Source organism: Rhinolophus sinicus, chromosome 16, assembly GCF_057876585.1.
Source record: "Rhinolophus sinicus isolate RSI-liver-muscle chromosome 16, RSI-T2T, whole genome shotgun sequence".
Lineage (NCBI taxonomy): Eukaryota > Metazoa > Chordata > Mammalia > Chiroptera > Rhinolophidae > Rhinolophus > Rhinolophus sinicus.
In genome coordinates this window covers 188,030,751-188,058,409 of record NC_142516.1, presented here as the reverse complement: position 1 = coordinate 188,058,409, position 27,659 = coordinate 188,030,751, and the positions used below count along the sequence as shown (strand labels likewise).

General features: G+C 44.1%; 1 protein-coding gene across 1 annotated transcript in view; it reads left to right on the top strand.

Annotated features, from left to right (window-relative positions):
• LHFPL6 (LHFPL tetraspan subfamily member 6) overlaps positions 1-27,659 on the top strand; it is a 214,179-nt gene that overhangs the window by 176,304 nt on the left and 10,216 nt on the right. Inside the window, exon 3 of the mRNA XM_019756987.3 lies at positions 16,095-16,193. Coding sequence (XP_019612546.1) covers positions 16,095-16,193 — 99 coding nt within the window. The remainder of the gene's footprint in view (positions 1-16,094; positions 16,194-27,659) is intronic.

The window sequence follows — 27,659 nt, the reverse complement described above, 5'->3', positions numbered from 1 at the left end:
GAGTGACTGTCCTCCCTCCTAAATTTGAACAACCATATAAAATCTTGGCAAACAGTCCAGCCTCTAGAATCTAACTTCCTCCCTCCTTTCATAAAAATTGGGACCATAGAAACTCATCCTTGAACGATCGAAAGACTGGTCTAGAGCCAGTCCCACCTGCTGGGAGGCAGCAGACCCACCAAGAAAACCAATTACTCCCAACAGAAACTGACAGAGACTCCTGCGGCCTCCTTGGGGATGGTTGCCCGGCCCTGGGGAGCAGGCAGCCTTGCTTATCAGTCTTTTGGAGACTGTGATCCCCTTGGCAGGGAGAAACCATTGTATTTTCCGAATGCTGTTGGAAGAGCAGGCTTTGGGAAAGAATACACAAAACAGCCCAAGGGAACAGCCTAACTTTCACTCCATAAAAGGAGGCTTTAAATGGTCTCCGTTGATCCATATTTTTAGAAAATTGTTTTGTCTCAGCCTGCCTGACTGTAGTACTGTTGCCAGAACCAGCAATGAAAGGGAGATAAACATGGTGTTGGGATCTTTTTATGCCTCCCATGAAGCCCTGGATAGTACAAATCATGCCTGACAGACTTTGATTAGCAGCTGCTCAGCTCCACTCAGGAAAGGAGTCATTTATCTGAGGCTCGTTCTCCCTTCGTAAATAAGCTAGAAATTTCCACGTTGGCGGTAGTTCCCCTGGAGGAAGCCTGGTCTAAGCCAGCTCCTTCACACCACTGGCGACTGCTCTGTTTGTAGCCCTGTGGGGGGGCGGGCGCCAGTGTGGTAGGACACAGTGGCATCCGTGGGACCAACTGGGCAAGTCTGCGACTCACGCATAGCGTAGCACTGGGTGGCCGCTGAACCTTTTTGAGTGTGACGTGCCCTGTGCCATTCAGAGCGGGTGCTTTTCTGTGTGACAATGTGGTGCTGCAGAAAGAACGATGGACAAAGGGACAAGACATATTAATGTCTGATTCCTTTCCTGTGACTTTGAGCATGTCACTTACTCTTGTTGAGCTGCAGCCTAGATCCGTTGATTCATTCTTTTTAAAACAGCTCCACATACATGAAAAGGGAAAAGAGTGGTGTGCCACACATGCCTGAAACCGCAGCATAAACCCCAAATATCAATGGTACGCCAACTCCATATTGGAGAGAGCATTTTTATACCAAATACAGTAAGGCCATCTGTGAAGTAGAATGGAAAACCCCATGGCCGTTCTTCAGGTAGGAATAAGGAAGCCCTGCTTCAGAGCGGGGCTGATTTAAGGTATGAGTCCACAAGGTATGAAGTTCAAACCTCCTGATCTTTAGGGATATTTTGACGGCAAAGTTTGAGATTATATCATCTTGAGGGTTTCTTTCAGCGCTTATATTTGGGAACTCAGTTCTCAAACCATAAGGCCCCTTTTCTGAATAAATGCAGGCCGACTTCCTTGGCCCGGAATTACTGACCTGCTGTGTGGGCCATGGCCCCTTCCCAGCCATTTAGCCAGGACACCCCTCTACTCCCGTGACTGCCGACAGTCTAGTTTCATTTTCCCCACATTTGCCTCACACCTGCCCATTTCCAGGCCTGTTTTCTTCAACTGAGATGGCTACAACCACTTAGCATTCCTGATTCTAGCTTCTGCTAGTTCTGCTGCAAAGATGCAGCATTTACCCCTTTTGGGGTTTGTTTTTTCACTTATTTTAATATGCCTCTTAGGATAATCTATTTGAAAAAGATATGAGTGACTCCATCGTGTCTGCTTATGTTAATATTTATAACACTCGGAGTATTTTGCCCCATTGTGAAATACTTTGTAATCACGTTTCAGTGTATGTTGTAAAATGTTTTATATTTTTAAATATAAAAAAGCACGAGAGAGAATGTTATACTTTAAAAAATTGAATTAAAATTTAAAAGATTTATTGAACTGACTGGAAACAAATTCTCGAGTACTTTCAAAACTTGTTTGGGACTCATCGGTAAATCACAGATGGAAAAATAAGAAGTTTCATTTATCCTTGACATTTCCAGAGGGAAAGAAGACAGAAAAGGAAAACCAGTATCGCTGTTTTGAAAGAAATTGCTTCCAAATTATTGTCTGTCAGCTATTCCAGATGGCGTTACTGGTTTTTAATGGAACTTACGGTATTTTTAAAAGACCTGAGGAAAATAGGTGAGGTTTTTCTTTCCCTGATGTCCCTGACAGTGGAAGAAGGAAAAAAACTCTTTAAATAATTGTTTTAAGTACATTGGCCATTCATACCACCTCACTGATAGCACCCATCAAATATCTTATGGTATGTTCCTATGCTCTAACTTTTTAGTGGTGAAAAAGGTGCTTCATGAAAATAATACACAGCCTAAGCCAGAAAGTTAGTAGAAACCTGTGCCAAATGTCTTATATATTCTAGTTAAATATATATATGTGTGTGTGTATATAATTTATATATATTATATTCAAATAATAATATAGGCTACATATGTGATTATATATAGTTTTTATATATGTGTGTACATGTATATGAGGTCTGACATTTAAGTTTGTGAACTCATCCTAGAAAAAGTGCTACATCCCTCATTGCTGAATATCACTATGGTCACCTTGGAAGTACTACCCTTGGGAAGCTGTGCACTGATGCCAGTGCCTAGTCCACCCTTCAAAGCAATTCTGGAACTCTTTCTGGAATGGCCATCAGAGCTATTGTTGTATTACCCTTGATGTCCTGAATGTCACCAAAATGTCTTCCTTTCAATATTTCCTTTATCTTCGGGTAAAGAAGTAAGTCACTGGGGGCCAGATCAGGTGAGTATAGAGGGTGTTCCAATACAGTCATTTGTTTACTGGCTAAAAACTCCCTCATAGACAGCGCCGTGTGAGCTGGTGCATTGTCCTGACACGAGAGCCATGAATTGTTGGCAAAAAGTTCAGGTCATTTTCATCTAACTTTTTCACACAGGCTTTTCAGCACTTCCAAATAGTCAGCTTGGTTAACTGTGTATGCAGTTGGTATAAATTCATAATGAATTATCCCTCTGATATCAAAAAAGGTTAGCAACATCATTGCAACAAGTTCACGAATGTAATTGTCAGATCTCGTGTGTGTGTGTGTGTGTGTGTGTGTGTGTGTGTGTGTGTGTCAAACAATCCTGACAGCAGCTCTAGGATATAGATTTTATTCCTATTTTACTGATGAGAAAATACGCCCACAAGAAAGGCCAGAAAACAACCAGGATCCCAAAGCCAGAGGGAAATGTGGTCATACTTCCCAGGCTGTGCTCTGAATAGCCCTTTGACATCGTAGCAGTGTTTGTGGAAGGTGTGTGATGTTTGGTTCCCACCATTGCATCCAAATCAGTTGTAAAGAGCTAGATTTAAATCTAGCTTCTGCCATAGTCCTTTGTCAAGACACAAGATCCGGACAACATCGGGCTTTAATTTTTTGGTTTGGGAGCTACGTATAAGTAATATCAGAATATCTAGAACTTAAAGAAAATGTGCCATGTCACTACATGATAGGTTTATTTTCATCATGACATAGGCTTTTGACTTGATACTCTCTGCATTACATTTTCATAAGTATTTTAAGTACTTTTTCCATTTGCCTAAGAGCCAAGGCTTCCAGTGGTTCACTGGCAGGCTGCAAACTACACAGAAGCCTCCTCAGTGTCAAGCTGTAGAAAGTCTTTCACTAACTGTTCATTTCATCACATGTAGATTTTATTACTTTTAGAAAATATGCCTGGCATCCTACTTTAGTAGTGTCATGGGCCCCTGGTTGAAGTAATTAAGGAACTTAGAAATAAATAGAATGATAAACCATTTCTTACCCTGACACTTTTTTAGTAACAGCTTTATTGAGATATACTCACATACCATAAAATACACCCATTTGACGTGTGCAATTCAATGGTTTTAGAACATTCACAGAATTGTACAACTATTATCAGGATTTCAGATTGTGATGAAACCTCACCCCCACCCACACCAGCACCCCCAATCTTCCCTCCAGTCCCCGGCAACCAGTAATCTGCTGTCTGTCTCCATGGGTTTCATATAAATGGATCACATAGTATGTGGCCTTTTGTTACGGGCTTCTTTCATTAGCGTAACGTTTTCAGGGTTCATCCACCTTATAGCATGTGTCATGCTTATTCTGTCCATGTAAGAAATGTCCAAACCTGTAGAGAATTTTTATAAGTTTATTTGAACCAAACTGACGGCATATGCTGGGAAGCAAGATGTCAATGCTTCCAATCCTGACACTGTTTTTTGAGTCAAGTAGAAATGAATGAAGAAGGTTTGGACGCACAGAAGCGGCCGTGCTTGGGCGTTTGATGTTGGTTAAAGGCACGCGTGGGAGAGAGGTGTGGTTCTGCCTCCGTGTGTGGGCGTGTCAGAACTGAAGCAGGCTCCTGGAATGGAGGGCACAGGGAGGCTGCAGGAAGAGCCAGAGCTCATCGCCCCGTTAGAAGACGCCTCCCTCTGAGGTCTCCTCTGCCCTGGCTGCGCCCGTGATGTTAGGATAGCAGGACTAGGGAGGGGATATTCTCACCCACATTCTTTGCCTTTCTCTGCGCGTGTCCTGAACCCCCTGCACAGCTCCCTCACTGTCACGTGTGGACCATCTCCTGGAATGTCTACCACGCACTGGGCAACTGGCACACGTGCTCGGACCATCACATCACCCCTGAGGGGTCCACATTGGCCTTGAGGGAGAAGCTGCGACTCACTGACTGACCTGCGGAGGCCACAACCCACCTGGGCAGAGCCTGGCCCCACAGGGCATGGCCTCTGGACCCCAAACCTTCTGCCCTGTCCCTACAGCCGGCATCCCCGTCAGGACCCCGCTTGAGTTCAAACCTAGCCAGGGCCCTTATTCAGACTCTGTGGCTTCAGGTACCAGTTAAAAAAGAATAAATGAATATTTTCTGCAGGCACATGCAAAGATTCATTCTCTGGTCCCCTTCTCCCCAACCTACACCCCGGCTTCTCTTTTCTTCCAGGGGAATTTGGTTATTCATATCCCACTAGTTCCCTGCTCAGCCAGGCCCTCCCCTGGGCCCCCAGCCATGGGTCTACTTGTATCAGCCCGATAAACAAAGTGTTTCCTCATATCCTCTGCATGGAGCTAGGACAGCCGGGGTCCACTATCATCGCCATTCAAACAGGACGCAGACCCCAAATCACTCCAGTTCTTGCAGGAGGCTTTGTTGCAGGAGCGACTCCGTGCCCGCCGTCCCATGCCCCATGGTCTGGTGTCAGCTCACTCTGGGTCTGGGAGGATGGCACCGTGAGCCACCTGGCAAATCCCTCCACAGGACTGAAGGGGAGGTAGCCAGGAGTTAGTGCTTTAGCAGGATGCAAAGCAAAGCCCGGAGGTGGCTGGGGGGCAGTCTAGTTTATGATGCAGTGTGTCAGGACGTGCGGCCTGGAGACTTCACGCCATGACATGTGTGCCCACAACGCCAGCAGCAGTCTTGGTGGTGGTCTGCTTAGTTTTCATGAAGTCCCTGTTGTATAACTAAAACTAAATGTTTAGAGTGTTCCTTCCCTTCCTTCATTGTTTCATAAGAGGGAAGCCACTCCTGTGTGTGCTGCACCGCGCTGAGACACTCTGCCTAATCCTCTCAACAGCTCAGGGAAGCAGCCCTGGCAGATCCGTTTTACAGATGAAACTCTTGGGGCTCAAGTTTACGAGACTTGCTCCATCGGTGTCTAGTAGTAACAGACCCAATAGTCAAATACAGGACCCCGACTCCACAGCCCTCGTTCCTTACAGTTTACCTCTGGAATATTTCCCTGAGTGCAGGTAACCACAGCTTGCCAACATGAACTGACCGAAGTCTGCTTTGGACTCGTTGCATTTTCAAAGCAGAGGCGAGCAGACGTCAGCATTTGCAGTGTAAATGTACTTATAACTGGGTTTTTTGGTTTGCTTTTCCTTGTCTGGTCAGGCCTTCTCTGACAGGATATTGTTGGCGCCTAACGCTGCTCCCAGAAAGCGTACATGTGGGAGTGTGATGATTATGTTAGCTCTTGTTTTCTCATGTAGGGCATCTCAGGAGTGATTTGTGTTACAGAAAACAGCAGGGACCCTTAAGAGAAAATCTGGGCATTGAAAACTCTGAGCTGAGTGGCTGGGCCATGCTGGAACTTTTTATGTTGTTTTCATTCCATGCTTTCTTGTGAAGCTCTTACTGGTATTTCCGGGTCAGAGAGCTATAGCCAGTGGACCCTATTTGGGGTTGTAGGGTGGTTGTTTGAGAAATGTTGTTTGCATGGCTGATATGACTGTTGGGCTTAGAGGTTTTCGTTGCTCTGTATAAGTCACATGTGTGCAAATGTGTATATATATCACTTTCTGGTGGATGGCATCCAATTTATTGCCACCAAAGCTGTAGAGACATAGCTCTGGCTTCTGGGTCTACCTTCTTTGACTGGCTCATAGTTCTGTGTAGACTATTGGGTAAAGGGAAGGAAAGGGGTTGGAGTATGAATAATGAAAAGAAGCTTCATATGTACTGATGTTTGAAAGCTACTGTGAAAAACGTCCCTCCCCCCCAAAAAAAAACACCATAGATTGATGGATCAATAGAGGAATGGGAAAATAGATAGCTATGCGATAAAGCAAATTTTAAAAATCTGTTAATTATAGAACTTAGGTGGTTGGTGTGTGGGAGTTCATGATACAATTCTTCCAACTTTTCTGTAAGTTTGAAATATTTGATGATATAATGTTTGAGGGAATAAAAGAAGACATGTCATAATTCTTAGCTGTATGTGGTCAGTTCCAGAAAATATATTTGTTGTGAAGATGTGAGCTAGTAATAAGTTGGAGTGCTCGGCTTTTGACTAGGTAGTGTGTGTGTGTGTGTGTGTGTGTGTGTGTGTGTGTGTTGTGAATTGGTGCACTCCTGTAGCTGCTAATGATGAATGTGAAATTGGCAGGTGTATCAGAATGAGACGTCTGCAAATCTAAGCCCTTGGCCTCAGTGGTACACTATCATTACAATATTGACACAAAACTATTTACTGAGCCCCTGTCTTATGCCAAGCACTGAACTGGGCACTTTTATTAAGACTTTTCTTTATTTCTCATAACATTGCTAAAGATATCGGCACCATGAGTGCTGATTTTATTTTATAAATGAACGGTCTAAGCTCAGAGAAGTCAAAACACACTGCTCCACATCACACATCTGGCTAGGTAGCGTCAGGATTCGAACCTGACCGACCAGCGTCAAAGCGCTCTGTCCACCAGCCCCTCGCTGCCGCATGTGTGGTCTCAGACAGCATCCTGGGCCTCGCCAGGCACCGGTCCAAAATGCCAGAGATCCACCCCTGCCCAGAGCTGCAGACCTGGAATCTGCATTTCGACAAGCCCCCAGCTGTGTTGGGTGTAGGTCGGTCTAAGAAGGGCTGTCCAGAACCACGCTGCCCTGGAAATGTGGGGCCACGTGTCTGTTTTGCCCCCCATGTGACACCACAGTCAGGGGAGGCTGGCCCTGACCGATGGCAGAGGTGCAGCTGCCATTCTGTGCTTCAGTAACTTCCTTCCGAGGAGTGCGTCTCAGAGGGAACACGTGAACCAGGCGTCCAAGCACCGAGCACGAGTCTGGAGCCCCCAGTCGGCCCAGCTCTGCCTTGTGGACGGAAACAAAGTTCTGTACAGATTCGGGCGTTTCTTACGTGGCCAGCCTCTGGTTATCCACTCAGTGACACTCAGATCTCCCCACTGACCTGTCACTCCAGTCCTTCATCTACCAAGAGGGGACATCACTTCTGACTCTGCCTGCCTCACAGAAAGGCCAAAGGTGCCTTTAAAAGTAAAAGAAAAAACAAAACAGAACAGACAAAATGTTGTTATCCTTGTAGGAGTGTATGAATTCTTTGCCTACGTGTGAAGGGCATCAGGCTCCGTGTGGCACTTTGATTTGTGCCTGCGGAGGTTTGCATGGCTGATGTGCCCGTTTGGGCAAGAGCTCGTTGCTCACAGTTCCAGGAATGTCCTTGCTGGAGCCCTCTCTGCATTCCATCTAAGAAGAGGACCTTCTCTGAGACAGGAGGACTCGAATTCAGGCAAGTACGTACACGTTGGCTTGAATCAAATCCAATACCTCGCCCCACGTGCTGCCTGAGTCCAGAGTTTAACAATAGGGACCATTCACTGGACTCTTGCTATGAGGTATACTGCCCACCTCTCTACATACACTATCTCATTTAATCTTTGCAAGAACCCTGAGAGGTAGACATTTCCCCATTTTACAGATAAGGAAAACTGAGACCTAAAGAAGTGAAGTGGTGGGACTGAGGTGCTGTTAACTACCAGGGTTGGAAGATATGGCTTTCAATCAGATGTAATTTACCAAAAAACCGTCATATAGAAGTTGCAAAATCTCCCCCAAAACTTCATTGTTTGAAACAACTTTATTTTTTTCTGCCGGTGATTGCCTATGACTCTGGAAAGAACAAAGATGACAAGTCACTCATGGCTAAAATTAGCTTGTGAAGTTTTTGCTCTGAGCTAAGAAGCAGGTATTCTGGTGGCTAACACACACTGTACGTCTTGCAAACAATAATGTAAGCAGAGCCACTTTAAAATGGAGGCAGAACTGCCATCCCAGAGGAACTGCCTGGCACGTCTGATGCCTCCAACCTTGGAATGTTAAAACAAGACAAAATAACCTTTGAATTGGACCTAAGCAACCTTGTTTCCCAAAGAACTGTTTGCAAAGATAACAAGAAAGCAATTATTATGGCTACCGGACTGCAAATTAAAAACAGTGTTTAGAATTAACATCCCTGTGTTATGTTATCTGCACCAATAGAAACACCTTCCTGCTGTGGATGTAACTGTTCTCCTTCCCTTTCTCATAAATTCCCTTTGCCTTTCTTTGTCTCCCAATCAGAACACTAGTTGGGCTTCTGCCTGAATGAATGATTTCCAAATAGCTATTCTTACTGACCTCATGTAAACGCTTGTTTGCCTCTCACTTGGAACGGCTTTTTTTATTTTTAGGTTAAGAGTCTTTTGTGTCTTCTGGAAAAAGAGAAGAAATGGGAATCAAGGAGTCATTTAGGAAAACACTTTAAGAAAACCTAAAGCATGTTCTCTTCTGCAGGATATTTTCAGCAAAGAAACAGTCTTGTGATTTGTGAAAACACTTTTGATAGGTCCGAAATGATGATACTCCTGTTTCATGTTGTGGTGTTAGGACAGATATGCATTCCTTGGTTACACTGCTGGTGATAAAGATAACTTCTCATCTTTACGTGTCAATGTGCTCTTTGTGTGCTGGCACTCACATCTGGTTCCCATCCCAACGGCGCCCAGGGAAGGCGGAATCTGTGGGGTTCCCAAGAGCCTTGCCTTTGGTTCCAGGCAGCAGTAGAGTCAATCCTGGAGAGGGGGTGACTTGAAGTCTCTCTTGACCTTCTGCCCCATTCGTCCTTCTCCGTCTATATTCAGGGTTCGTACATGCAGGGGCGTGGAGGTCAGCCCAGAGCCGGACGGTGAACCCTTGGGGACTTGGGAGGCATTTGAAGGTGGGTCAGGAGTGCTGGCAGAGGTCTCAAACCTGCAGATACGTCCCTGCAGCTGCCACTTAGTGGTTTCATGAGCGTGAGCCTGCTTCTCTAGCCTTCCGTTTTCTCCTCTGCCAAGTGAGGGCAGTTACATGTTTCATATCATCTGTTATATAACTATTATATAATCGTCTGTATTCTGAGGTGCTTGTAAGTACTGAATAAGTAACATCACTTACTACTTAGTATTTAACAAACACCTGAACCTCTGAGTGGGAAGCATGTGACCATACAAGGTCAGACAATTAAGTTTGTGAACTCATGCTAGAAAAAGTGGCTACATACCTCATTGCTGAATATCACTATGGTCACCTTCGAAGTACTCCCCTTGGGAAGCTATGCACTGATGCTAGTGCCTAGTCCCCCCTTCAAAGCAATTCTGGAACTCTTTCTGGAATGGCCATCAGAGCTGTCGTCATATTACCCTTGATATCCTGAATGTCATCCAAATATCTTCCTTTCAATATTTACTTTATCTTCGGGTAAAGAAAGAAGTCATTGGGGGCCAGATCAGGTGAGTAGGGAGGGTGTTCTGATACAGTTATTTGTTTACTGGCTAAAAACTCCCTCACAGACAGTGCCATGTGAGCTGGTGCATTGTTGTGATGCAAGAGCCATGAATTGTTGGCTAAAAGTTCAGTTCGTCCAACTTTTTCATGCAGCCTTTTCAGCACTTCCAAATAGTAAATTGGTTAATGTCTGTCCAGTGGGTACAAATTTATAATGAATAATCCCTCTGATATCAAAAAATAGTTAGCAACATCATTGCGACAAGTTCGCGAACTTAACTGTCAAACCACACATTGCAGAGTTTCCGGCATTCCAGAAGATATAATCCTTACGAATAAAGTGCTAAGCCCCAAATTAATGGTACAGAGTGCATCTCAATAGGAGCTCATGAGAAGGGGTAAAACCTGGAGCTCGCTGCTGGGGCGGTCATGGCAGGCTGCCTGTGGAGCCTTCTAGGTTTTCACAGTTGGTGTTTTCATGGGGGAGTCTGAGCATGAGGTAAGGAGTGAGAGTATCTCAGTCAGAGAAAATGGATTCAGCTTTCAGAGATGAGAAGTTCAAGGCATTCAAAGAACCGGAAATGGATGCAGTAACCAGGGGTCCCCATTCAGAAATGCCAGGGCCACTTAACAGGACTGTCAGGACTCGACTCTAGCGAGCGTAGGCTCAGTATTGGCACATCTTTCAGTTATTCGAGACAAGAAATCTGGATTTGTAGGAAAAGTTCTACTTAGTAAAACATGATGATGGTCAAATCCCACATGTCGGTGGCTGAACTCAGATTGTGGGTAGTGAGCACATGACCTTGGAGTGGACGTGTCTAAGCATTGGGATTATAACAGGTGGAAAAGAGCCCTGGACCCAGACCTGGGGGACCTGGGGTTGATCTGGGCTTTGTGTTCTTGGACAAGCCTCTTCCATCTGTGGACGGAAAAGGGGCCACAGGTTAAACCTGATAAGCTCAGGAGACTGAAAAGAACCACATAGGATGGCGTGAACATAAAAATTCCTAACTAAGGTGGGCCATGTCGGGAAGTCACATCCTTGGCCTGTAGCTTCCTTGACAAAGGTCATTCTTTACCTTAAGTGAGCCTGTCTGTCTCTTTTTGCATCTAAGCTAACATGCTCTCTGGAAGGTCAGAGTAATCCCTTTCCCTACCCCCAGGGGGGCACAACCCACTATACCAGAGCAGGAAACTACAAAATCCCACATTGTTATCTTGTTCCCCAAATACCATCTCTATGTGCTGTAAAATGCTATTAGCTATCCTGTACCCACCAATGTAAAAGAAGTATGTGTGTCTCCATTTTGCTTTTTATCCAATCCCAGAGACTTCCCCGCTTTGCTTTTTCCCACCCCCTTAATCTACAACCAGTGGACTTCATGTAACCTTCCTCCTTTGATTCTAATGTATAAAATAAGTTGCAAAGCAGCCATTTTCCGGAGCAGTTTCTCAATCCGTTCAGAGACTTTGCTCCCCAGCAGTTATCGTCAGTTTGGCTCAAATAAACTCTTATAAGCTTTCTCTTAGGCTGGATGTTTTTTCGTCGACACATCCTCTGTGCCTCAGTTTCCAGAAAGCACTTTGAAAGAAAGTGTGGTTTACGAGAGAGAGAGAGAGAGAGAGAGAGAGAGAGAGAGAGAGAGAGAGAGAGAGAGAGACTAACCTAACCTCGTCCTTATAAAATACTTAAGTGGTTTCCTCCTTACTGTGCTTTCAAGGTTTGAAGAGTTATAATAGTGGCTCTTGCTTGCTCGCTCATTCACTCCCCACCAATGGATTTATTTTGTTACATTTTTGTAAAGGGACCATTATCTAGGGCTGAAAGGAGACAAATATCGCATACATAAATTAGCATATGGAGACTTGGGAATGGAAAAGTGCCAACACCTTCCAAAGAGACATCCAGATAATAGGCTACAAGACTGAGCAGTTTTCATGAGAAAAGTAAAGAAAACAATTTCCCTCAGTGCTTGCCACAGAAAGGAAGATAAAGGAACTGGAGGAAGGATAAAAGTACCCCCAAAACATAAAAGATGCATTGATGAGAAACGCTGGTGCGATCACTGAAAGGGCGATAGGTGGAAAAAGTCACACTGTTTAAAAAAAAAAAAAAAAACACTGTGGAAAAAGAATGGGGCAAAGTCATGGAGAAAAGTGAGATCACATGAACACTTTGAAGAGTGGCCTGGAAAAAATAAGGCTTTCTGAGTTTAACAGGGGGACTCTATTCTTACTACCTGTGGAGAGTAATTGGCGTTAGTTGACAGAGGTTTCTGTTGCCTTTTTGGCAGGAGCCGAATTATTATGTTAATATGCTGCTGGGCTAAGTGTTAAGTAGTTTGAATAGAAAGTGTTTTGCAGGAGGGAAAATTCCCAGCATCCGGTTCTTACTTTGACCACTGAGCTCTTTATAAACTTCAGACTCATACTCCAATTCTAAGAAATTATTAGTATCATGGCAGATACTTCCAGCATTGTGCAAAAACGAATAGAGTTTCCACTAGAGACTCTCTCCCTGTGGATGGCTTACAGGCAGACAAAGCATATGCGGCACAGTAACCACGTGGAACTAAGGCAGACCTCATCTAACATAGCATCCCTGCACAGCTCCCAAGCGCCCGCCTGTCTCAATGCCCTCTAGGCCACTGGCTTCTCCTTGGAGGTCATTCCACTGACCTGGCTCTTCAAATATTTAATTGTCTGGTACAGAGTGAGGTCAAAACCCTAGGGTACTCAGTTTGAAATGGCCTAATAGTCAATGCATTATGCAACTTTTTAAAGAATTATTGAGTCATTTGTTGGATTATGTTTTTTTCCTTTTTAGGAGGCAGCATCTCCTAAGAGAATTCCTAAGACCTCCTAGAAAATGATAGCTGATTTCAGCTGCTTACATACGGGATGAAAACTAAAGATTGAACTAATTTACACTAGCTTGTGATTTACCCATGATCCCCGAGAGGTTGCAAAGTCTTGAGGATTGCAAAAATAGATTGCTTCTTATTTGCAGATGAGCCTGTAGCTGTAAATGATCTCACGCCTCCTCCAACCATCCTGGGTTCCCACCTTCCTCGGTTCTTTCCTCACTTCACAGCATCTTCCCTCACTTCCACTCCTATACTCAGTATTTTCCCAAAGTTCGACAATGTGACTGTTTTTCATGATGTCATTTATGGCCGTGACACAGGAATTTGGTTAAAATCCCACATTCCTGAGCCCATGTGGTAACCATAAGCTTTACAAATCTAATAAAGAAAACCCGCGCAAATAATATAAAACCTTTTGAGTCAGAAGATTCTAATTGAGCCATTGACTTCCCAGCAGCAAATTTATCAACTAGAGCTATTTAAACTCCTTAGGTCCCTCAGGTATCATTTGGGCAACCACTTCTGATTCCAGAATACTCTCTAAGCCCTATTTCAGCACACAGTATGTCACTGACAGAATTCCCGCCTAAGAAAAAGTCTTGTAAGAGTTTGAGTCAAACTGATGACAATTGCCAAGAATCAAACTACAATATTAGTACTTAAGTATAAATGATAAAATGCTAGTCGACTCCAATCTGAGGTCAGTTAGCTCACGTTTGAAATACCTCCTCTGAAATCCACACCCCACAAGAGGTTAATTAGCATAACTTCGCCAACCAGACACCACACTACAGAGGTGGTTAATGCAAAACCTTCTAATATTACTATCTATATTTACCCCAAGGTTTAATAATTAGCGTAAGTTGTATTAGAGATCACTTGTAATTGAGCAAATGGATGATGGTCAAGTACTGGTGTGGGGACAGAGCCAGGAGTGCAGTTTCCATGCTCTTGGCCTCATGTGGAAAGGTGCTCACTCAGGTAGTAAATGACCATCAACTGTGATTGGATGGCCATCAGCTGTGGCCAGTTGGCCGTCAGCTGTAACCAGTGAGCCATTGGCCACTAATATAACTGCTGTGGCTACGCTAGCAGAAGAATGGGGGCTAGCAAGAAGATGGTGGTTGAGCTAGCAGTTAGCACAGCGGATTGCAGCTAGCAAGTGGGGTTGGTTGGCAGAGAGAAGTGGATGGCAGGTTGCGGATAGTGTGGCTCCTGCTTCCTGACTCTCCAACCCAGCCACCAGCAAGACTATAGTGGTATGACTCTCCTATCTATGGCTCCGTGGATGTTCCTTTTTGGCCTCACCATGTCCTGCGTTCTTATGTGGGGAGCGGGAGCTGAGACCCCACATGACACCGTGTGTGGGGACAGAACCCCAAATAGCAGTTTCCAGGCTCTCGGCCTCACATGGAAAGGTGCTGGCTCAGGTAGTAAATGGCCATCAACTGTGATTGCATGGCCATCAGCTGTGGCTAGTTGGCCGTCAGCTGTAACCAGTGAGCCATTGGCCACTAATATAACTGCCTGTGGCTACGCTAGCAGAAGAATGGGGGCTAGCAAGAAGATGGTGGCTGAGCTAACAAGAGCGGATTGCAGAGAGGTGGATGCCGCCAGAGAGAATATAGTGATATGACGCCCCTACTTATGGCTCCATGGGTGTTCCTTTTTGGCCTCACCATATCCTGTGTTCTTATGTGGGGAGCGGGACCAGAGACCCCGCCTGTCACCCTGCACAACACATGGCGCAGCAAGCAGGGTCCCCACATGACACCCTGCATGACACTGGGGTAGGATAAGAAGATGTGATCAGCCCCTCTGCCTTTGCACAATTTGGGAACGTACCAGGATGTGTCAGTTCATGGGGGTGTCTCTCCATACTGCTCAGCACAGAGGTTGGGGTTGGGGGTGGGAAGCACCCCTTCTTTGATGTCTGTGAGAAAGCTATTTGTATGGGTTACAACTACTGGGGTTACCTATCGGGATGGGGGGAGAAAGACCAGAGGGGGACAGGAAGGGACTCAATCCAGAAATATTGAAGGTCCCGGGACCTCTGGATACATTTGGGGTCCTGTCATTCCACCTCTACATTACCATATTAATGGGTTTTCTCATTTAAGGGGCTCCCTCATTTGGCACCTTATAAGTCACAGTCAGTCACTCAGACAGGAATGGTGTTCTCAACCATCAGACTGGGCATGTGTTATTCCTCCTGCCCAGCACACCTGGGGGACTCACAGGTGATGATAACACATGCTGTTTGACCTGACAACATGTTACTCTCAGATTAGCCCTCAGATTCAATGGTGAGCACTTAAGTCTCATTCGCCTTCTCATAAAACTACGGAGTGTATTACAGACTCTTTGATGCAAAACTAAAGACTCACCACTGGAAAGCTGTCAACTCAGAGCAGCCCCCATGATAACTTAATTTCTGTTAAAATAAAACCGTCACTTTCTTCAGCCTAATCATCAAACCTGTTGGTCTTAGCTGCAAGGAGGAGTTAGTCTACAATCAGTGTCTGCCTTCTAGGGTATTTCTGAGACAAGTGTATGCTCCGTTTTTCAGCTTCTCAACGGGGCTAGACAGCAGGTGGTGCAGCTTCGATCAGTGTGCCAAAGTGCTTCATGAAAATCTGTATGTTCTTGCTACCCTGGTAAAATTCAATGATGCTGAAACATTCTATTTTGATTCTTAAATTGGGAAAACAATCGAATGAATGAGGAAGCATAACGTATTAGGCACTTCTGCTTGCTCTTGAATTTCTTGTTTACATGGACTGATGGTGGAATTGGTTGGCTTTTCACAAGAGTAATCCAGGACTACTGGATTGCATTTCCTAAACAGGATTTGCAAGGCTTCTAATGCTTTAAAAAGCAAAGTTGGAACCAAACTGAGCTGTCTGTCAAGGTTTTCTTCTCTCTTTTTCTCTCTCGCTCTTTCCTTTTAAGCAGAGTTGAAATTGTTCTTGGAATCAAATTAACCTTAGATTGTTTGAGGAAGCTGTGGCTGGTGCCTTCCGAAAAGCAGACACCGTGCTCCTTTGTTATATTGTTAATATTGATCCCCCCCCCCACACACACACACCTTTATCTAGGGATGCAGAGGGGTACCTGTTAAGCCCTCTTGTCTTATCTCTCCGCAGGCTTGTTGATTGGTGCTGGCTGTGCCCTCTACCCCTTGGGCTGGGACAGCGAGGAAGTCCGACAGACTTGTGGCTACATTTCCGGCCAGTTTGACCTGGGTAAGTTGGCACTCCATTTAGAAAAGAACCTGTCTGATCTTTCATAGAAGCAGAAGCTGGAACAGGGATGTGGAAGAAAAACAGATACGGATAATGCAGCCAAACAGTCACGTGTAACAGGACCCATACATTCGTTTATCCTAGTTAGTGAGGAGTTACTGTTTGCCTGAACTATGTGAAGTAGTGTAGATACAAGGAAAAGAAATGACCCTTGCTCTGAAGAGTTTATATTTGTTAATTCATTCAAAACCATATATTTAGTATTCATTGCATGTGCTAAAAATAACTGGAATTCACAGTCTATCTGAGAAGAAAAAGCAAACAAAACTATCAACAAAATGACAGTAAGGGCTAAGGAATCTAAAGCAATTTCACTTCAGGGCAATAGACAACTTTGGAAGGGATAAAAATCAGCTGGGTTTTGAAGAAAGTGATGTGTGGCGATTGTCTGACAGTAGACGGAAGCACCTTGCAGGTAAGGATTCTGGGAGGGGGCAGGGATGAGAAAAGCTCACCAGGAGACCACAGAGACTCCATGATTACATAGGGGGGAGTTCGCACATTGATAAGGACTTGTGAATTTCTCTGTGTACTAATCAGAAAATTGCAGATATTTTTCACTTGTACATATAGTGTATGCTACTCAGCAATCTATCATGTTTTTGCATACTACTGCATGGTTTTCACCATTATAAGTTGAGAGAATATTTCACGTGGTTGATAAACCTACATTTACTTTACCACTTCCTTATTGCTTTCTAGTTGGGCATTTATAGTCTATTCCAGTTTCTGTTATTTAAAGACATGGTATAATAAGTAGTTTAATGAATATATGTCTTTTCCTTATTGACTTATTTTCTGAGGATGTTTTTCTAGAATTAGTGTTACTAAACCAAAGATTATGGACCCATAAAATACTTATTGCCAAATGATAAAAAATATAATTTCCCCTAATATATGGATAGACAGATTAAGTTTTTGACAATTAGTGCCTAATGAGTTACTCACTTAAACATCTCCTCTTCTCATAAAATATTTCACTCTTAGAAGAAAAATTTTGAGAGAATTGGTCTAATGGCAGTATTGCTATATCCCAAATTATTTAAAAAGATTTTTATGTTAGAACGTCTATGGAAAAAAAAATTTTATTAGATACTGAAAAAAATGGATGGATGTGATACCATATCAGAGGTCTGTGAATTTGAAAATGAAGCAATGAATCTTTGTTTGACTCAACGGATGACAAACACCCTGCTTCCCTCAAAATAACATGGGCTCTTTTGGTAGAGAAGATGGTACTTGAGATACCACCTAATTTGCATGAGCAGAAAATAAGAGATTTCCCTCTGCCCATTCTTCCCTTCTGATGATGAGACTTCCTTAAATCTGGATTCGTCTGTGGTTGCCATAAATGAACAGAAGGGGAAAATGCTGGCCCAAGTTGACTATCAGCGTTTTGTTGTGTTTTTGTTTTTGCTTGTTTTTTTGGAAAGCAAACTGTGTCCAGGGGAGGTATTTTAACATAGTATTTGGCATTTTTCTTCCTCTGGTGTTTGAGGCATTCTTGGCTGTTTCATACAGGCCTAAACTTGATTAGAATACTCTTCTTGCTGATCTCTTGTTACTCTGTGTCGCTACACTAATTAGCGGGTTATAATGAAAGGCAGGTCTTGTTTGCATTTTCATTACTGCACCCCCGTTCCTGATCTTCTCCGCATTGTGGATTAAAAATGTGAATGTCAACCTTAAACTTAAAAACAAAACAAAACTCTTGTCTTTTTACTAGTGGTAATAATTTCTTATGTTCTTAAACTCACTAAAGCCATTTTAACAATTTAAAAACTATAGTGTCCTTCTAATTTTTGCCTTTTTATTATTAAATTTCCCTTAGATTGCATAATGAGAAGAAAAAAGACAAAAACTGGCCTCAGTTTCAGATAAAATGAGTTCTAAGTCCCCTGAAGAAGTCCTTTGAATGTAGCAAGTTGGATTTCTCCTGGGCTATTAATTTGTGCAGACTCTGCTATCTGTGCTTTGGGAAGGCCTGAAGAAGCCATGGCTAGACAGCATTACACCCAGCCCACCAAACTGCCTGTGCTTTAGATCTTTAAAGAATTGTTACTGTCCCCTGAACACCGAGGAAGGCTGACCTTCAGTGAATGACTGACGTGACAGATGATGGAGGGAGCTTCGGAGGGAACCTAGGACTGGGGTTGGCAGCCATAGTATGTGTGGGAGGGAGAGCGTTCTCAGTAAGGACAGCTCCGTGGTCCATTCCTGGTGGTGTACCCATGGCTTGCCGCGGTCACACCTACCGCTGCCACATCTGACAATCTGAGCTCTTTTCTGCCTCCTGCCAAAGGAGACAGTGTGTGGGCATCATCCTCCCAAAGGCTGGGAAGTGTTAGTGTCTGTGGAATATGGGCCGCTTGCTTGATGTGCCATCATCGAAATGTTGTCACTCTCTCTGGAGCACATTCTGGATGACACCATTGCTTTTGTTCCCACATGAGAGATTATTGGAGGAGTGTGTTCATTCAGTTATTCAGCCAGCAGATATTTATGGGGTGCTTCCAAATGCCAGGCCTTGGGCTGGGTCCTCGGGATATGGCGCCCAAGGAATTTAAAAAGACACTGTTCACTGCTCTCAGGGAACTTAGAAACTAGCAGGAGAGGCAGATATTTAAGAAGATAATCTACCTGGGAAGTGTGTCAGAAAGGAGAAGGTTGGCAGTGTGGTTGTGTGGCCAATGCTATTCCATTCTCGTTGGTGAGTCTAAACCAGGGCTTGGCAAACATTCCTGTAAGAAACAGGTAGTGAATACTTTCAGCTTCGTGAACCAAATATTCTCCATTTTAACTATTCTGCGGTTGTAGCATGAAAGACAATTCAGGTATGAATGGGTGGGACTGTATTCCAATAAAACTTTATTTATAAAAACAGGCTGTGGGCTGTAGTTTGAGGACCCCTAATTTCAACCAAAGCATCCCCTGAGCTGCCAGCAGTGTCTTCATTCCATGGGTACTCGTTTATAGATCCCGTCAGCCCCCAGGGCAGCTGGTCAAGATGTCGGTCTGTCTAAGACTATGCACTGAGCAGCCTCAATTAATTATCCTAGGGTTTGCTACAGGAAGGCTGCAATTTTCTTGTTGTGCAGTGGTATAAAATTTGGTGCCAAGCACTGTAAACCAATCTTGGTGACCCCACCTCTTAACACTAGCTTGGGATGGGACGGCTGAAGCCCATTTGGGTCAGTGAGAGTGAAGGAGATACCTCCAGAGCTTTCTGAGGAAGAAGGGAAGTACCTGCCTAAGGGAGCGGCACCCAAAGCTATGCTCTCCCTCCCTCTGGTGACCATCTCTGAGCAGGTGGAGTGGCAGGAAGGAGCAGCCTGGGGTGCAGAGCTGGGCTGTCACCCCCAAAGCAGGCCTTCCCTGTGGGCATGTCCAGGTGGCATGGAGGGTAGGCTGCAGAGAGGGCAGCGGGGGAGCCAGGAAGGAGGCCAAGTGGCCCCCTGCAGATCTGCCTTGGGGGCTGCGTCCTTGTTCCAACAGGTCTGAATTCCACGCTTCGGCTGTGGAAAGCAAGACTGTAGTTTAGCGAGGGTAGGTAGGGCCCCAGGAAAGAACATTGAAACTGAATCCAGAAATATAAGTAGCTGTTAGCAAGGACGGGACTTCATAAAAATTTCACATTGCGGTTGTAATGTAAGATGGTAGGAGTCTACTAGAATCTATTTTTTGACATGCCTCCTTTCTTTAGAAAGGTGATTTGGGGAAATTTTTTTTTTTCCTCCTGTGAAAATAATTTTATAAGGCTATGGATTATTTCTCAAGCGTTTAATTATGGCAGAGGCTTGCACAATTTTACAAAAATACTCACGTTTACAAATGAAAGATTGTTACTCGGCTTACCTTTGGATACGCGTATTTATGAAGAACCAAGGAGCAAGTTTGAATGCACATATTTTGAAAACAGGGAGAATCCAAACAGGCTGCACAATGAATCTCTAAATCCCCAGCCGAAATCATGTAGTTTGCCTTGACAGTAGCTCTCAACATTTAGCATTAGAATCGGAGGTAGACTTGTTGAGAATGTAGATGTCTGGTTTCTGTGCCCCAGAAACTATGATTCTGTCATTTTTGTTTTCAACAAATATCCCTGTCATTCAGGTACAAGTGGTCAGTGACCATACTTGGACAAAACTGCCCTAATTTATATAGAAAATGAACTTCTGGTGCTTTGCTGGACATCGGTTTAACAAATATTCATCTTGTTTTATATAAATTAGGTGGCTCTAGCTTTAGGTTATAAAAATCCAACTCTACCTGGCTTAAAAGAAGAAGACATTTAAGGGCTCTTCTTACCAGAAGGGCAGAGCAAAGGTGAACTGCAGCCCGGCTGATCGAGGGTCTCAGGGTGTTGTCCATCTCAAGGTGGTTTCATCCCAACGCTAGTTCTCCCTTTGGTCACGTGACCTCATTGGGCACGTGTGTCCTTAAGCACCCTTGCTCACATCAAGCCAGAGAAGGTGAACTTCTCCTCTGGTGTAATGGAATAAAAATCTGTCCTCCGTCCAGTTGGACCAACTTTGTCGTATGTCCACTCTTGAATGAATACCCCTCCCAGGGAATTCCATGTGCTGATTGGCTTCTTGTGGTCCAGCTTGGATGTGTTCAGAGTTTTATAGACCCAGGTTTTACCAAGAAATACTGGAATTTGTAATTATAAGATGAGGCTAAGAGAAGAAAAGGCATCTCAGTCTGTCTCTTGTTGCACTTTTGTGCCCTGTACGCCTTCCATCATGAAGCGCATGAGTGTGGCCAGTAATGGGTTAGGCTGTGTAAGTGTTAATGGTGATTTGATTTACTACTTTTTAAGACAACAAAACCAGTGATTAGACTAATACGTAATGTAGCACAGCATCTTCACATAATAAAAGCCCAATAGATGTTTGCTACAATTATTCATGTTATATGTGCAGGACCATTTTGAATGAATATTGTTGATCAATATTTATTCTTTTACATTCCATAACTGTAACTTTGTGTTGACACATTAAGCATAAGGTCTTTATAATCACATTGTCCAATTGATTTAATTCATGCCTCAGAGATATTTTCATCTACCAATGACTTTTCTAATTATGTCCTTATCAAAAGTAGTGTTTCAATTAATTTGTCTTGCTAATTTGCCAAGTGAATTTGAATAATTACTGCTTTCATTTGCCTGTTTTATTTGATTAAGAGGCCATCGTGTTTCCTATTCTTGAAATCATGATTGGCTTCTTAAGAACAGTACCATAAACTGAAAACTCAGAACCTCTCCGTGATGGAAAAGACGAGAGTATGTTCTTCCAAATTTTCCACCCTGTGAAGAAATCCCTCCTCCTCTAGACTGAACAGTCACAATCCCACTTCTCTCTGGACATGTCTCCTTTAGCTCAGTGACTCCTCACATATTTTCTCTCCTCTCAAATCTAATTGCACCTGAGAAAAACTGATTTGCAAGTTATGGGGAAGTCAGTGGGAAAAAATGGAAACAAAACTAGAAAATTTGTTTTTTGAGCTTTTTCAAGCTTCTGTGAGTAGGTGCTTCATAAGCTGAGTGACCTGTTTTCCTGCATCCACACAGAAGTCTCTGTTTCTGGGGACAGGAAAAGCTGCTGTCAGCTTCTGTGATACTTAACAAAACAAGCATCACTTCGGCCAGAAGTTAGAAGACGCCTGTGAGGAATGTGGCCTTTTGAGGCTGCTTCATGCCCAGGCAGTCCTGGCAGCTGAGGCTCAGCCTGGTGGCCTGCGGGCATGGGGGTTGTGCCCCAGAGCTCTGCTTGCCTGTGAGCTGCCTGTCACTTGGTCCAGGAAGAGACCCCTAACTCTTGATGCATTTCTGGCCATTGCTTAAAGTAAACTTATGATCCTATTCTGAAATTGCTACGTGGGAGACCGGTTGGCGGTCAGATGTTGGCTATACACTGCGATTTCGCCAAATACAAAGTTTTCAGAGCAGCAGTGGTGTCCCGCCTCCTCTGTCGCTGTTAACTGGGTCTGTTCCAAACTTCTGACAAAGTCCAAGTCACTGGAGGTCATGCAGAATGTCCCGCAGGAGCCTGCATTCCCTCCCGCAGAGCACTAGTGCGGGAGGATGACCGGGGGACGCCAGGCAGCTGCTGTGAGTAAAACCAAAATCCAAACTGGGTAGGCCGGGGCGACCCAAGGGAACACTGGAATGTGACCCTCAATGACTGGGAAATTCCCACAGGCACAGGAAGCCCACGTAGCCGGTGACGAGGAGAAAAAGCCTCTGCCCTGTTTAGCTTTCACCCCGTCATTGTCATCCCCAACCCCGTTTCCTCCTGCCTCCTGTCTTGTCACAAGCACTCACAGCTGGAACGGCCTGAGGACCATGTGAATTGCACATAAAAATCCTGTCGTCTTTCTCTTATGGAGCCCATGCTTCGCTTGTGTAAAACCCTTCTAGGTCTCAGCTGGAAAAACCCCTTCCTTCAGTGGGACATGTTTCTCACATGGCGTATAGACGGCTTCATCTTGGGAGGCCCGAGAAATTCTGGGGAGGAAAACGGGCCCGCTCAGCCCGTGCACTGCTCGGTCCTCTGCGGGAGGCGTCCTGGAGAAGATGGAGAACGTCTTCCACCCCCGCGAGCCCCTGGCACACGTGTCCTGCACACATAGCCTCCTCACGTACCATTTACACTATTTTGTGATTAGTGCCCGCATGGCATCTTTATTTAAGCGGATTTCATCTGCAGGTTGTTTGCTCCGTCGGCTGTGGTTGGTGGGAATGGGGGTGGGGGTTGTGTGGTACTGGCCGTGGCCGGAAGGGAGGGACCTCGTCAGTTACCCTGCTTGTGTGGATTCAGCACAGTAACACGGGCCCACGGAGGGCAAGAGGGTGAATGCATGTTTGCATGAGAAAAATAACACAACAAAAATTACCGTACGCTGGTTCCTCATTTTTCCTGTCACACAACCAACACATTTGTTGAATTCTTGCTCTTCATACTTACAAGTATAAAAGTTGCCCACTAATTTTATATATCTGTGTGTATGCACACATACAAGGTCAGACAATTAAGTTCACAAACGTGTTGCAATGATATCGCTAACCTTTTGTGATATCAGAGAGATTATTCATTATGAATTTGTGCCAACTGGACAAACAGGTAACCAAGTTTACTAGTTGGAAGTGCTGAAAAGGCTGCATGAAAAAGTTAGACAACCTGAAATTTTCCCCAACAATTCATGGCTCTTGCATCACGACAATGCACCAGCTCACACAGCACTGTCTGTGAGGGAGTTTTTAGCCAGTAAACAAATAACTGGATTGGAACACCCTCCCTACTCACCTGATCTGGCCCCCAATGACTTCTTTCTTTACCTGAAGATGAAGTAAATATTGAAAGGAAGACAATTTTGATGACATTCAGGACATCAAGGGTAATATGACAGCTCTGATGGACATTTCAGAAAAAGAGTTCCAGAATTGCTTTGGAAGGTGAACTAGGCAATGGCATCAGTGCATAGCTTCCCAAGGGGAGTACTTTGAAGGTGACCGTAGTGATATTCAGCAATGAGGTATGTAGCACTTTGTCTAGGATGAGTTCGGGAACTTAATTGTCCAACCTCGTATATACATATGTGCACATATAGAGTTAAATTTTTATTTATGTTTGGTTCTGAAATGATTTCAGTTTTATAGAAAAGTTGCAAAAATAGTACAAAGAATTCCTGTATACTCTTCCCAAATTTCCTTAATGTTAAATTTTATCATATTTACTTTGTCACTCCCCCCTTCCTTCCTGCTCTGTCTCTTCTCTCTTAGACATAATGTCCCTCCAACCACAGATAGTTAAGTGACTAATTCCTTACAACAGCATTCTTTTACATAGCAGTATAATTGCCAAAGTTAGGAAATGATCATTGATACAATACTTTAATCTACAGACCTTAATTCATCTATTTTAAATATAGACTTATACATGAAAGAAATGAAATTTATTTTTTTCCCCTACTGGATAGTGCTTGTCCAGACTTTATTTCTGCTTTATGGTTTTCCACTTGCAGAAACTAACAAACATAAAGTAGTATTTAAAATCTCCAGATGCCCATTATTTAAAAAAATAAAAAAAAAAAAGCAAATGTGCTGTCCATACCTACACTCTGATATTAGAACTTGTTAAGCTTCCAGAAAGTATAATAATTATAGTAATCGTAATAACATATAGGAATGTCTTTTCTCCTTGATGTATATTTTGGGCTCAGTATGGCTGGACCTTATGTCAAGTTCAGCTACTGTCCTGGGTGTCCTGCCCTTCTGGGGGTTGGAGCAGCCAAGGAAAGTGTGAGGCCTTGGGTCAGTACTTTCTGGAAAATCCCAAAGTTGGTGGTGGCCGGCACCGTGTCCTTGGGGGCACTCGTATTATTTGGGCAGAACTGTTCTTTTCACCTCAGCTCCTCATCCAAACGGTGGAGCTGGAACACTTCTAGGGGGCTAGAGAGCACAATCGAGAAAATTAAAATGATGGCTCTTTAGCAAGATATTTTGTGGGAATCAAGAAGCGAAATTTATACCGTGGAATAGAATAGAAAGAATTCAGAACTCAGGAAGTCTTTTCCCCTAACATCTGAAGCCCATCTAACATGTACTCATATTTCACATGGGCTTCTACACCCAGTTGCTGCCCGCCCCCCGCATTTCCTCCTCTGCATAGCCCTCTCCTCACTCCCACTCCAGAATGAATGGCACGGTATTGGATGACATTTACGAGGCTGATAAATACTTTCCGATCAGAATTCACCGTGACATGTCTCGTTAGACACAGTGCTGTCATGAGTTCTTTGCAGATACATACCTTCCCAGACAGTAAACGCCTGCTTCCTCCGACATGCCTGGTTATGGAGAATACTTACGAAGGCCACCGCGCCAGTGCATCGGCCCTTTAGGGTTGAATTCAAGCATTTTATATTCTGACTCTACATCCTGGTTACCTCTGTGGAGAAAGTAAGGCACCCAAATGAGGAAAACCTGGGAGCCCTTGAAGAATTTCCTGCCTCCTCTTTTTGGTTGAAGTGACCCCAAAGCTCCAAGCTGGACCGTCGCATACTGAAGCATACTGTGTGTTTTGGGGAAAAGTTACCATTGAAATTCCAGGAGAGTTCAAATACTCCTATCCAGTCCCCTAACCCTGGGAGTGGAGGGGCAGGAGAGACAGAAAGGTATTGTGTACCTGGTACCTTACAGTCAAGGGCTGCAGTTCTTCAGGGGAGATGCTGGGTCCCCTCCCTGTCCCCAGAGCTGCTGCTCTGGAAACTTAGGAGGCTTGACAGTGGCCATCCCTTCCAGGACATTGGGAAGGCAGACTCAGGGCTTGGTCTGTGGGGTTCCTGCCCTTACACATACCTCTGCACCAACTACTCTTGGGAAGTACTGGGGGGGGGGGGATTCCACAGTTCTGCTTGTGGACAGCCCCCTCACCCGGAGCACGTTCCTAGGGGTACATGGATATATCAATGTACAGGACAACCCCGAGAAGCAATGTGAGATTATACTTTCCATTAATAAACAAGTAGAAACACACAGCAGAGCTTGAAAAAGCCAGGCCTTACAAACTTTCTTCCCTCAGCCATGTCACTTCTACATTTTTTGCCCACCAACCAAGTTTGGTGTTCTCTTTCCAGACCCACAAGGGATCATTTTTGTACTTGTTCTATTAAAAGTTTGAATTAAAGCTTTTGTATGTTTTAGGTCAAAGGTTTAAAACCTGTTTCTTTTTTTGACTAGACATACCTTTGTTCAGTAACTTCACAAAAGAACAAATGGAATTGGTCCCATGACACATTCTTTTTGTGCTTGATTTTAATGCATATGCAAACAAGATGGTCTGAATATGAACAAGCATGAAGGAATTTATTCAAGAGGAGAAAGACCTATTGAACTTTTGTCCACGGTATTTAAGATTACAAAAGTTTTTCTCTCTCTACTGATCCTTTCACCTTCCTCCAGCAAAACGGGTGAAATCTAATATGCCAGCTCCTTCTCTACACAAACTTTGCATTTCTATCTTAACATGTTGAAAATGTTACACTATCACAGGTGAAAGATATTCTGCTTTGATAAATGAAGTCACTCGGCTATTATGTCTGGACTCAGACACTTGTGGCCACAAGGCTGGGAACTCAGTAAGCTGGGAATTGGTGGGGCTCAGGTTCAAAGGCAGAACCCAGGAAGGCCCTGCACACATGGAGGGCTGTGTTAGGTGCCTCAGTCAGAGGACAGGACTCTCTGAGTGGTTGGGTTTTGTGCTATGCTTGACAGAGCAACCCTGTGCTCAGTGAGCGGTTCTGTGACAAGGTCTCTGGGTAGGACTGAGGCTGGCACAGTGGCTCCTGTCAAACCGCTGAGGGGTCACAGACAGCCCACGACAGGGGTTGGGGTGTGCCCAGGACCTGGAGCCCTTCATCAGCTCTGCTCAGACTGTGTCAAGGGCAGGTCAAAACACCTTGTTTAAGAGTGTATCCATGGCTGGGTTCTCTCCCAGGAAGAATCCGTTATCTGAATTCATCAAGCAAGTTTATTGATCCCCACTTCCTTCATCCTCTAGAGGGGATGGGGTTGCCAGGACAGTGCCAGGTTGGTTCCACTGGATCAGGAATTGGAAGTGCCGAGTCAGCAAGACGCAAGCCTTTAGTAACTAAACCATGCAAGGAACACAGGTCCATGGAATCTCCTAAGAAGACTGGTCAATTCAAAGGGGTAAAATATGTTTTATTTCACTTTGGCATGTCAGTTCTAACAAAGCCAAGTGCTAGCTAGCAAATGGGTAAAGCACATTTAATATCGATATTCCTAATACATTATCTGCGTACAGGAAAAAGTTCTAGAATCAATTTGACCCAAGTTCAAGTTCAAGTTTCAACCTTATTTGAGATACTGGGAAAGTTACTTATTTTGCACATCTCTCAATTTCTTCATCTCAAAATGGAAATAATGTTGGGAAACTCATATAGATTTGCTTCTCTAAATTCCTGGAAGCATCATAGGCAAAAACAAGTACATGAGATACCACTTCTAAACTGTTTAGCACCTAACTCACAACTATACATGACAGCTATTGTATAATTATTAATTTTAGATCTTTATTCTCACCACTAGTGTCTGATATCCATCCGTGCCACAAATGTCTATTGATTTTCTGCTTTGTTTCATGTATCGTGCATACTGAGCACCGGAATACGGAAGTGAAGCAGGCAGATACAATGACACATCAGCTCTGAAACGTTTAATCGGACAATTTAATGAAAAGGCAGAGGTTAAACTACAATGTCCTCAAAATATGAACTGCTGGAATTCAAGTGTTATTTATTTAAGACTGTTCTTTAAACCATTTCCTCTGTCTCTATCACTAACAAAAGCTCCACTACAACTAATTTGAACCACACCTC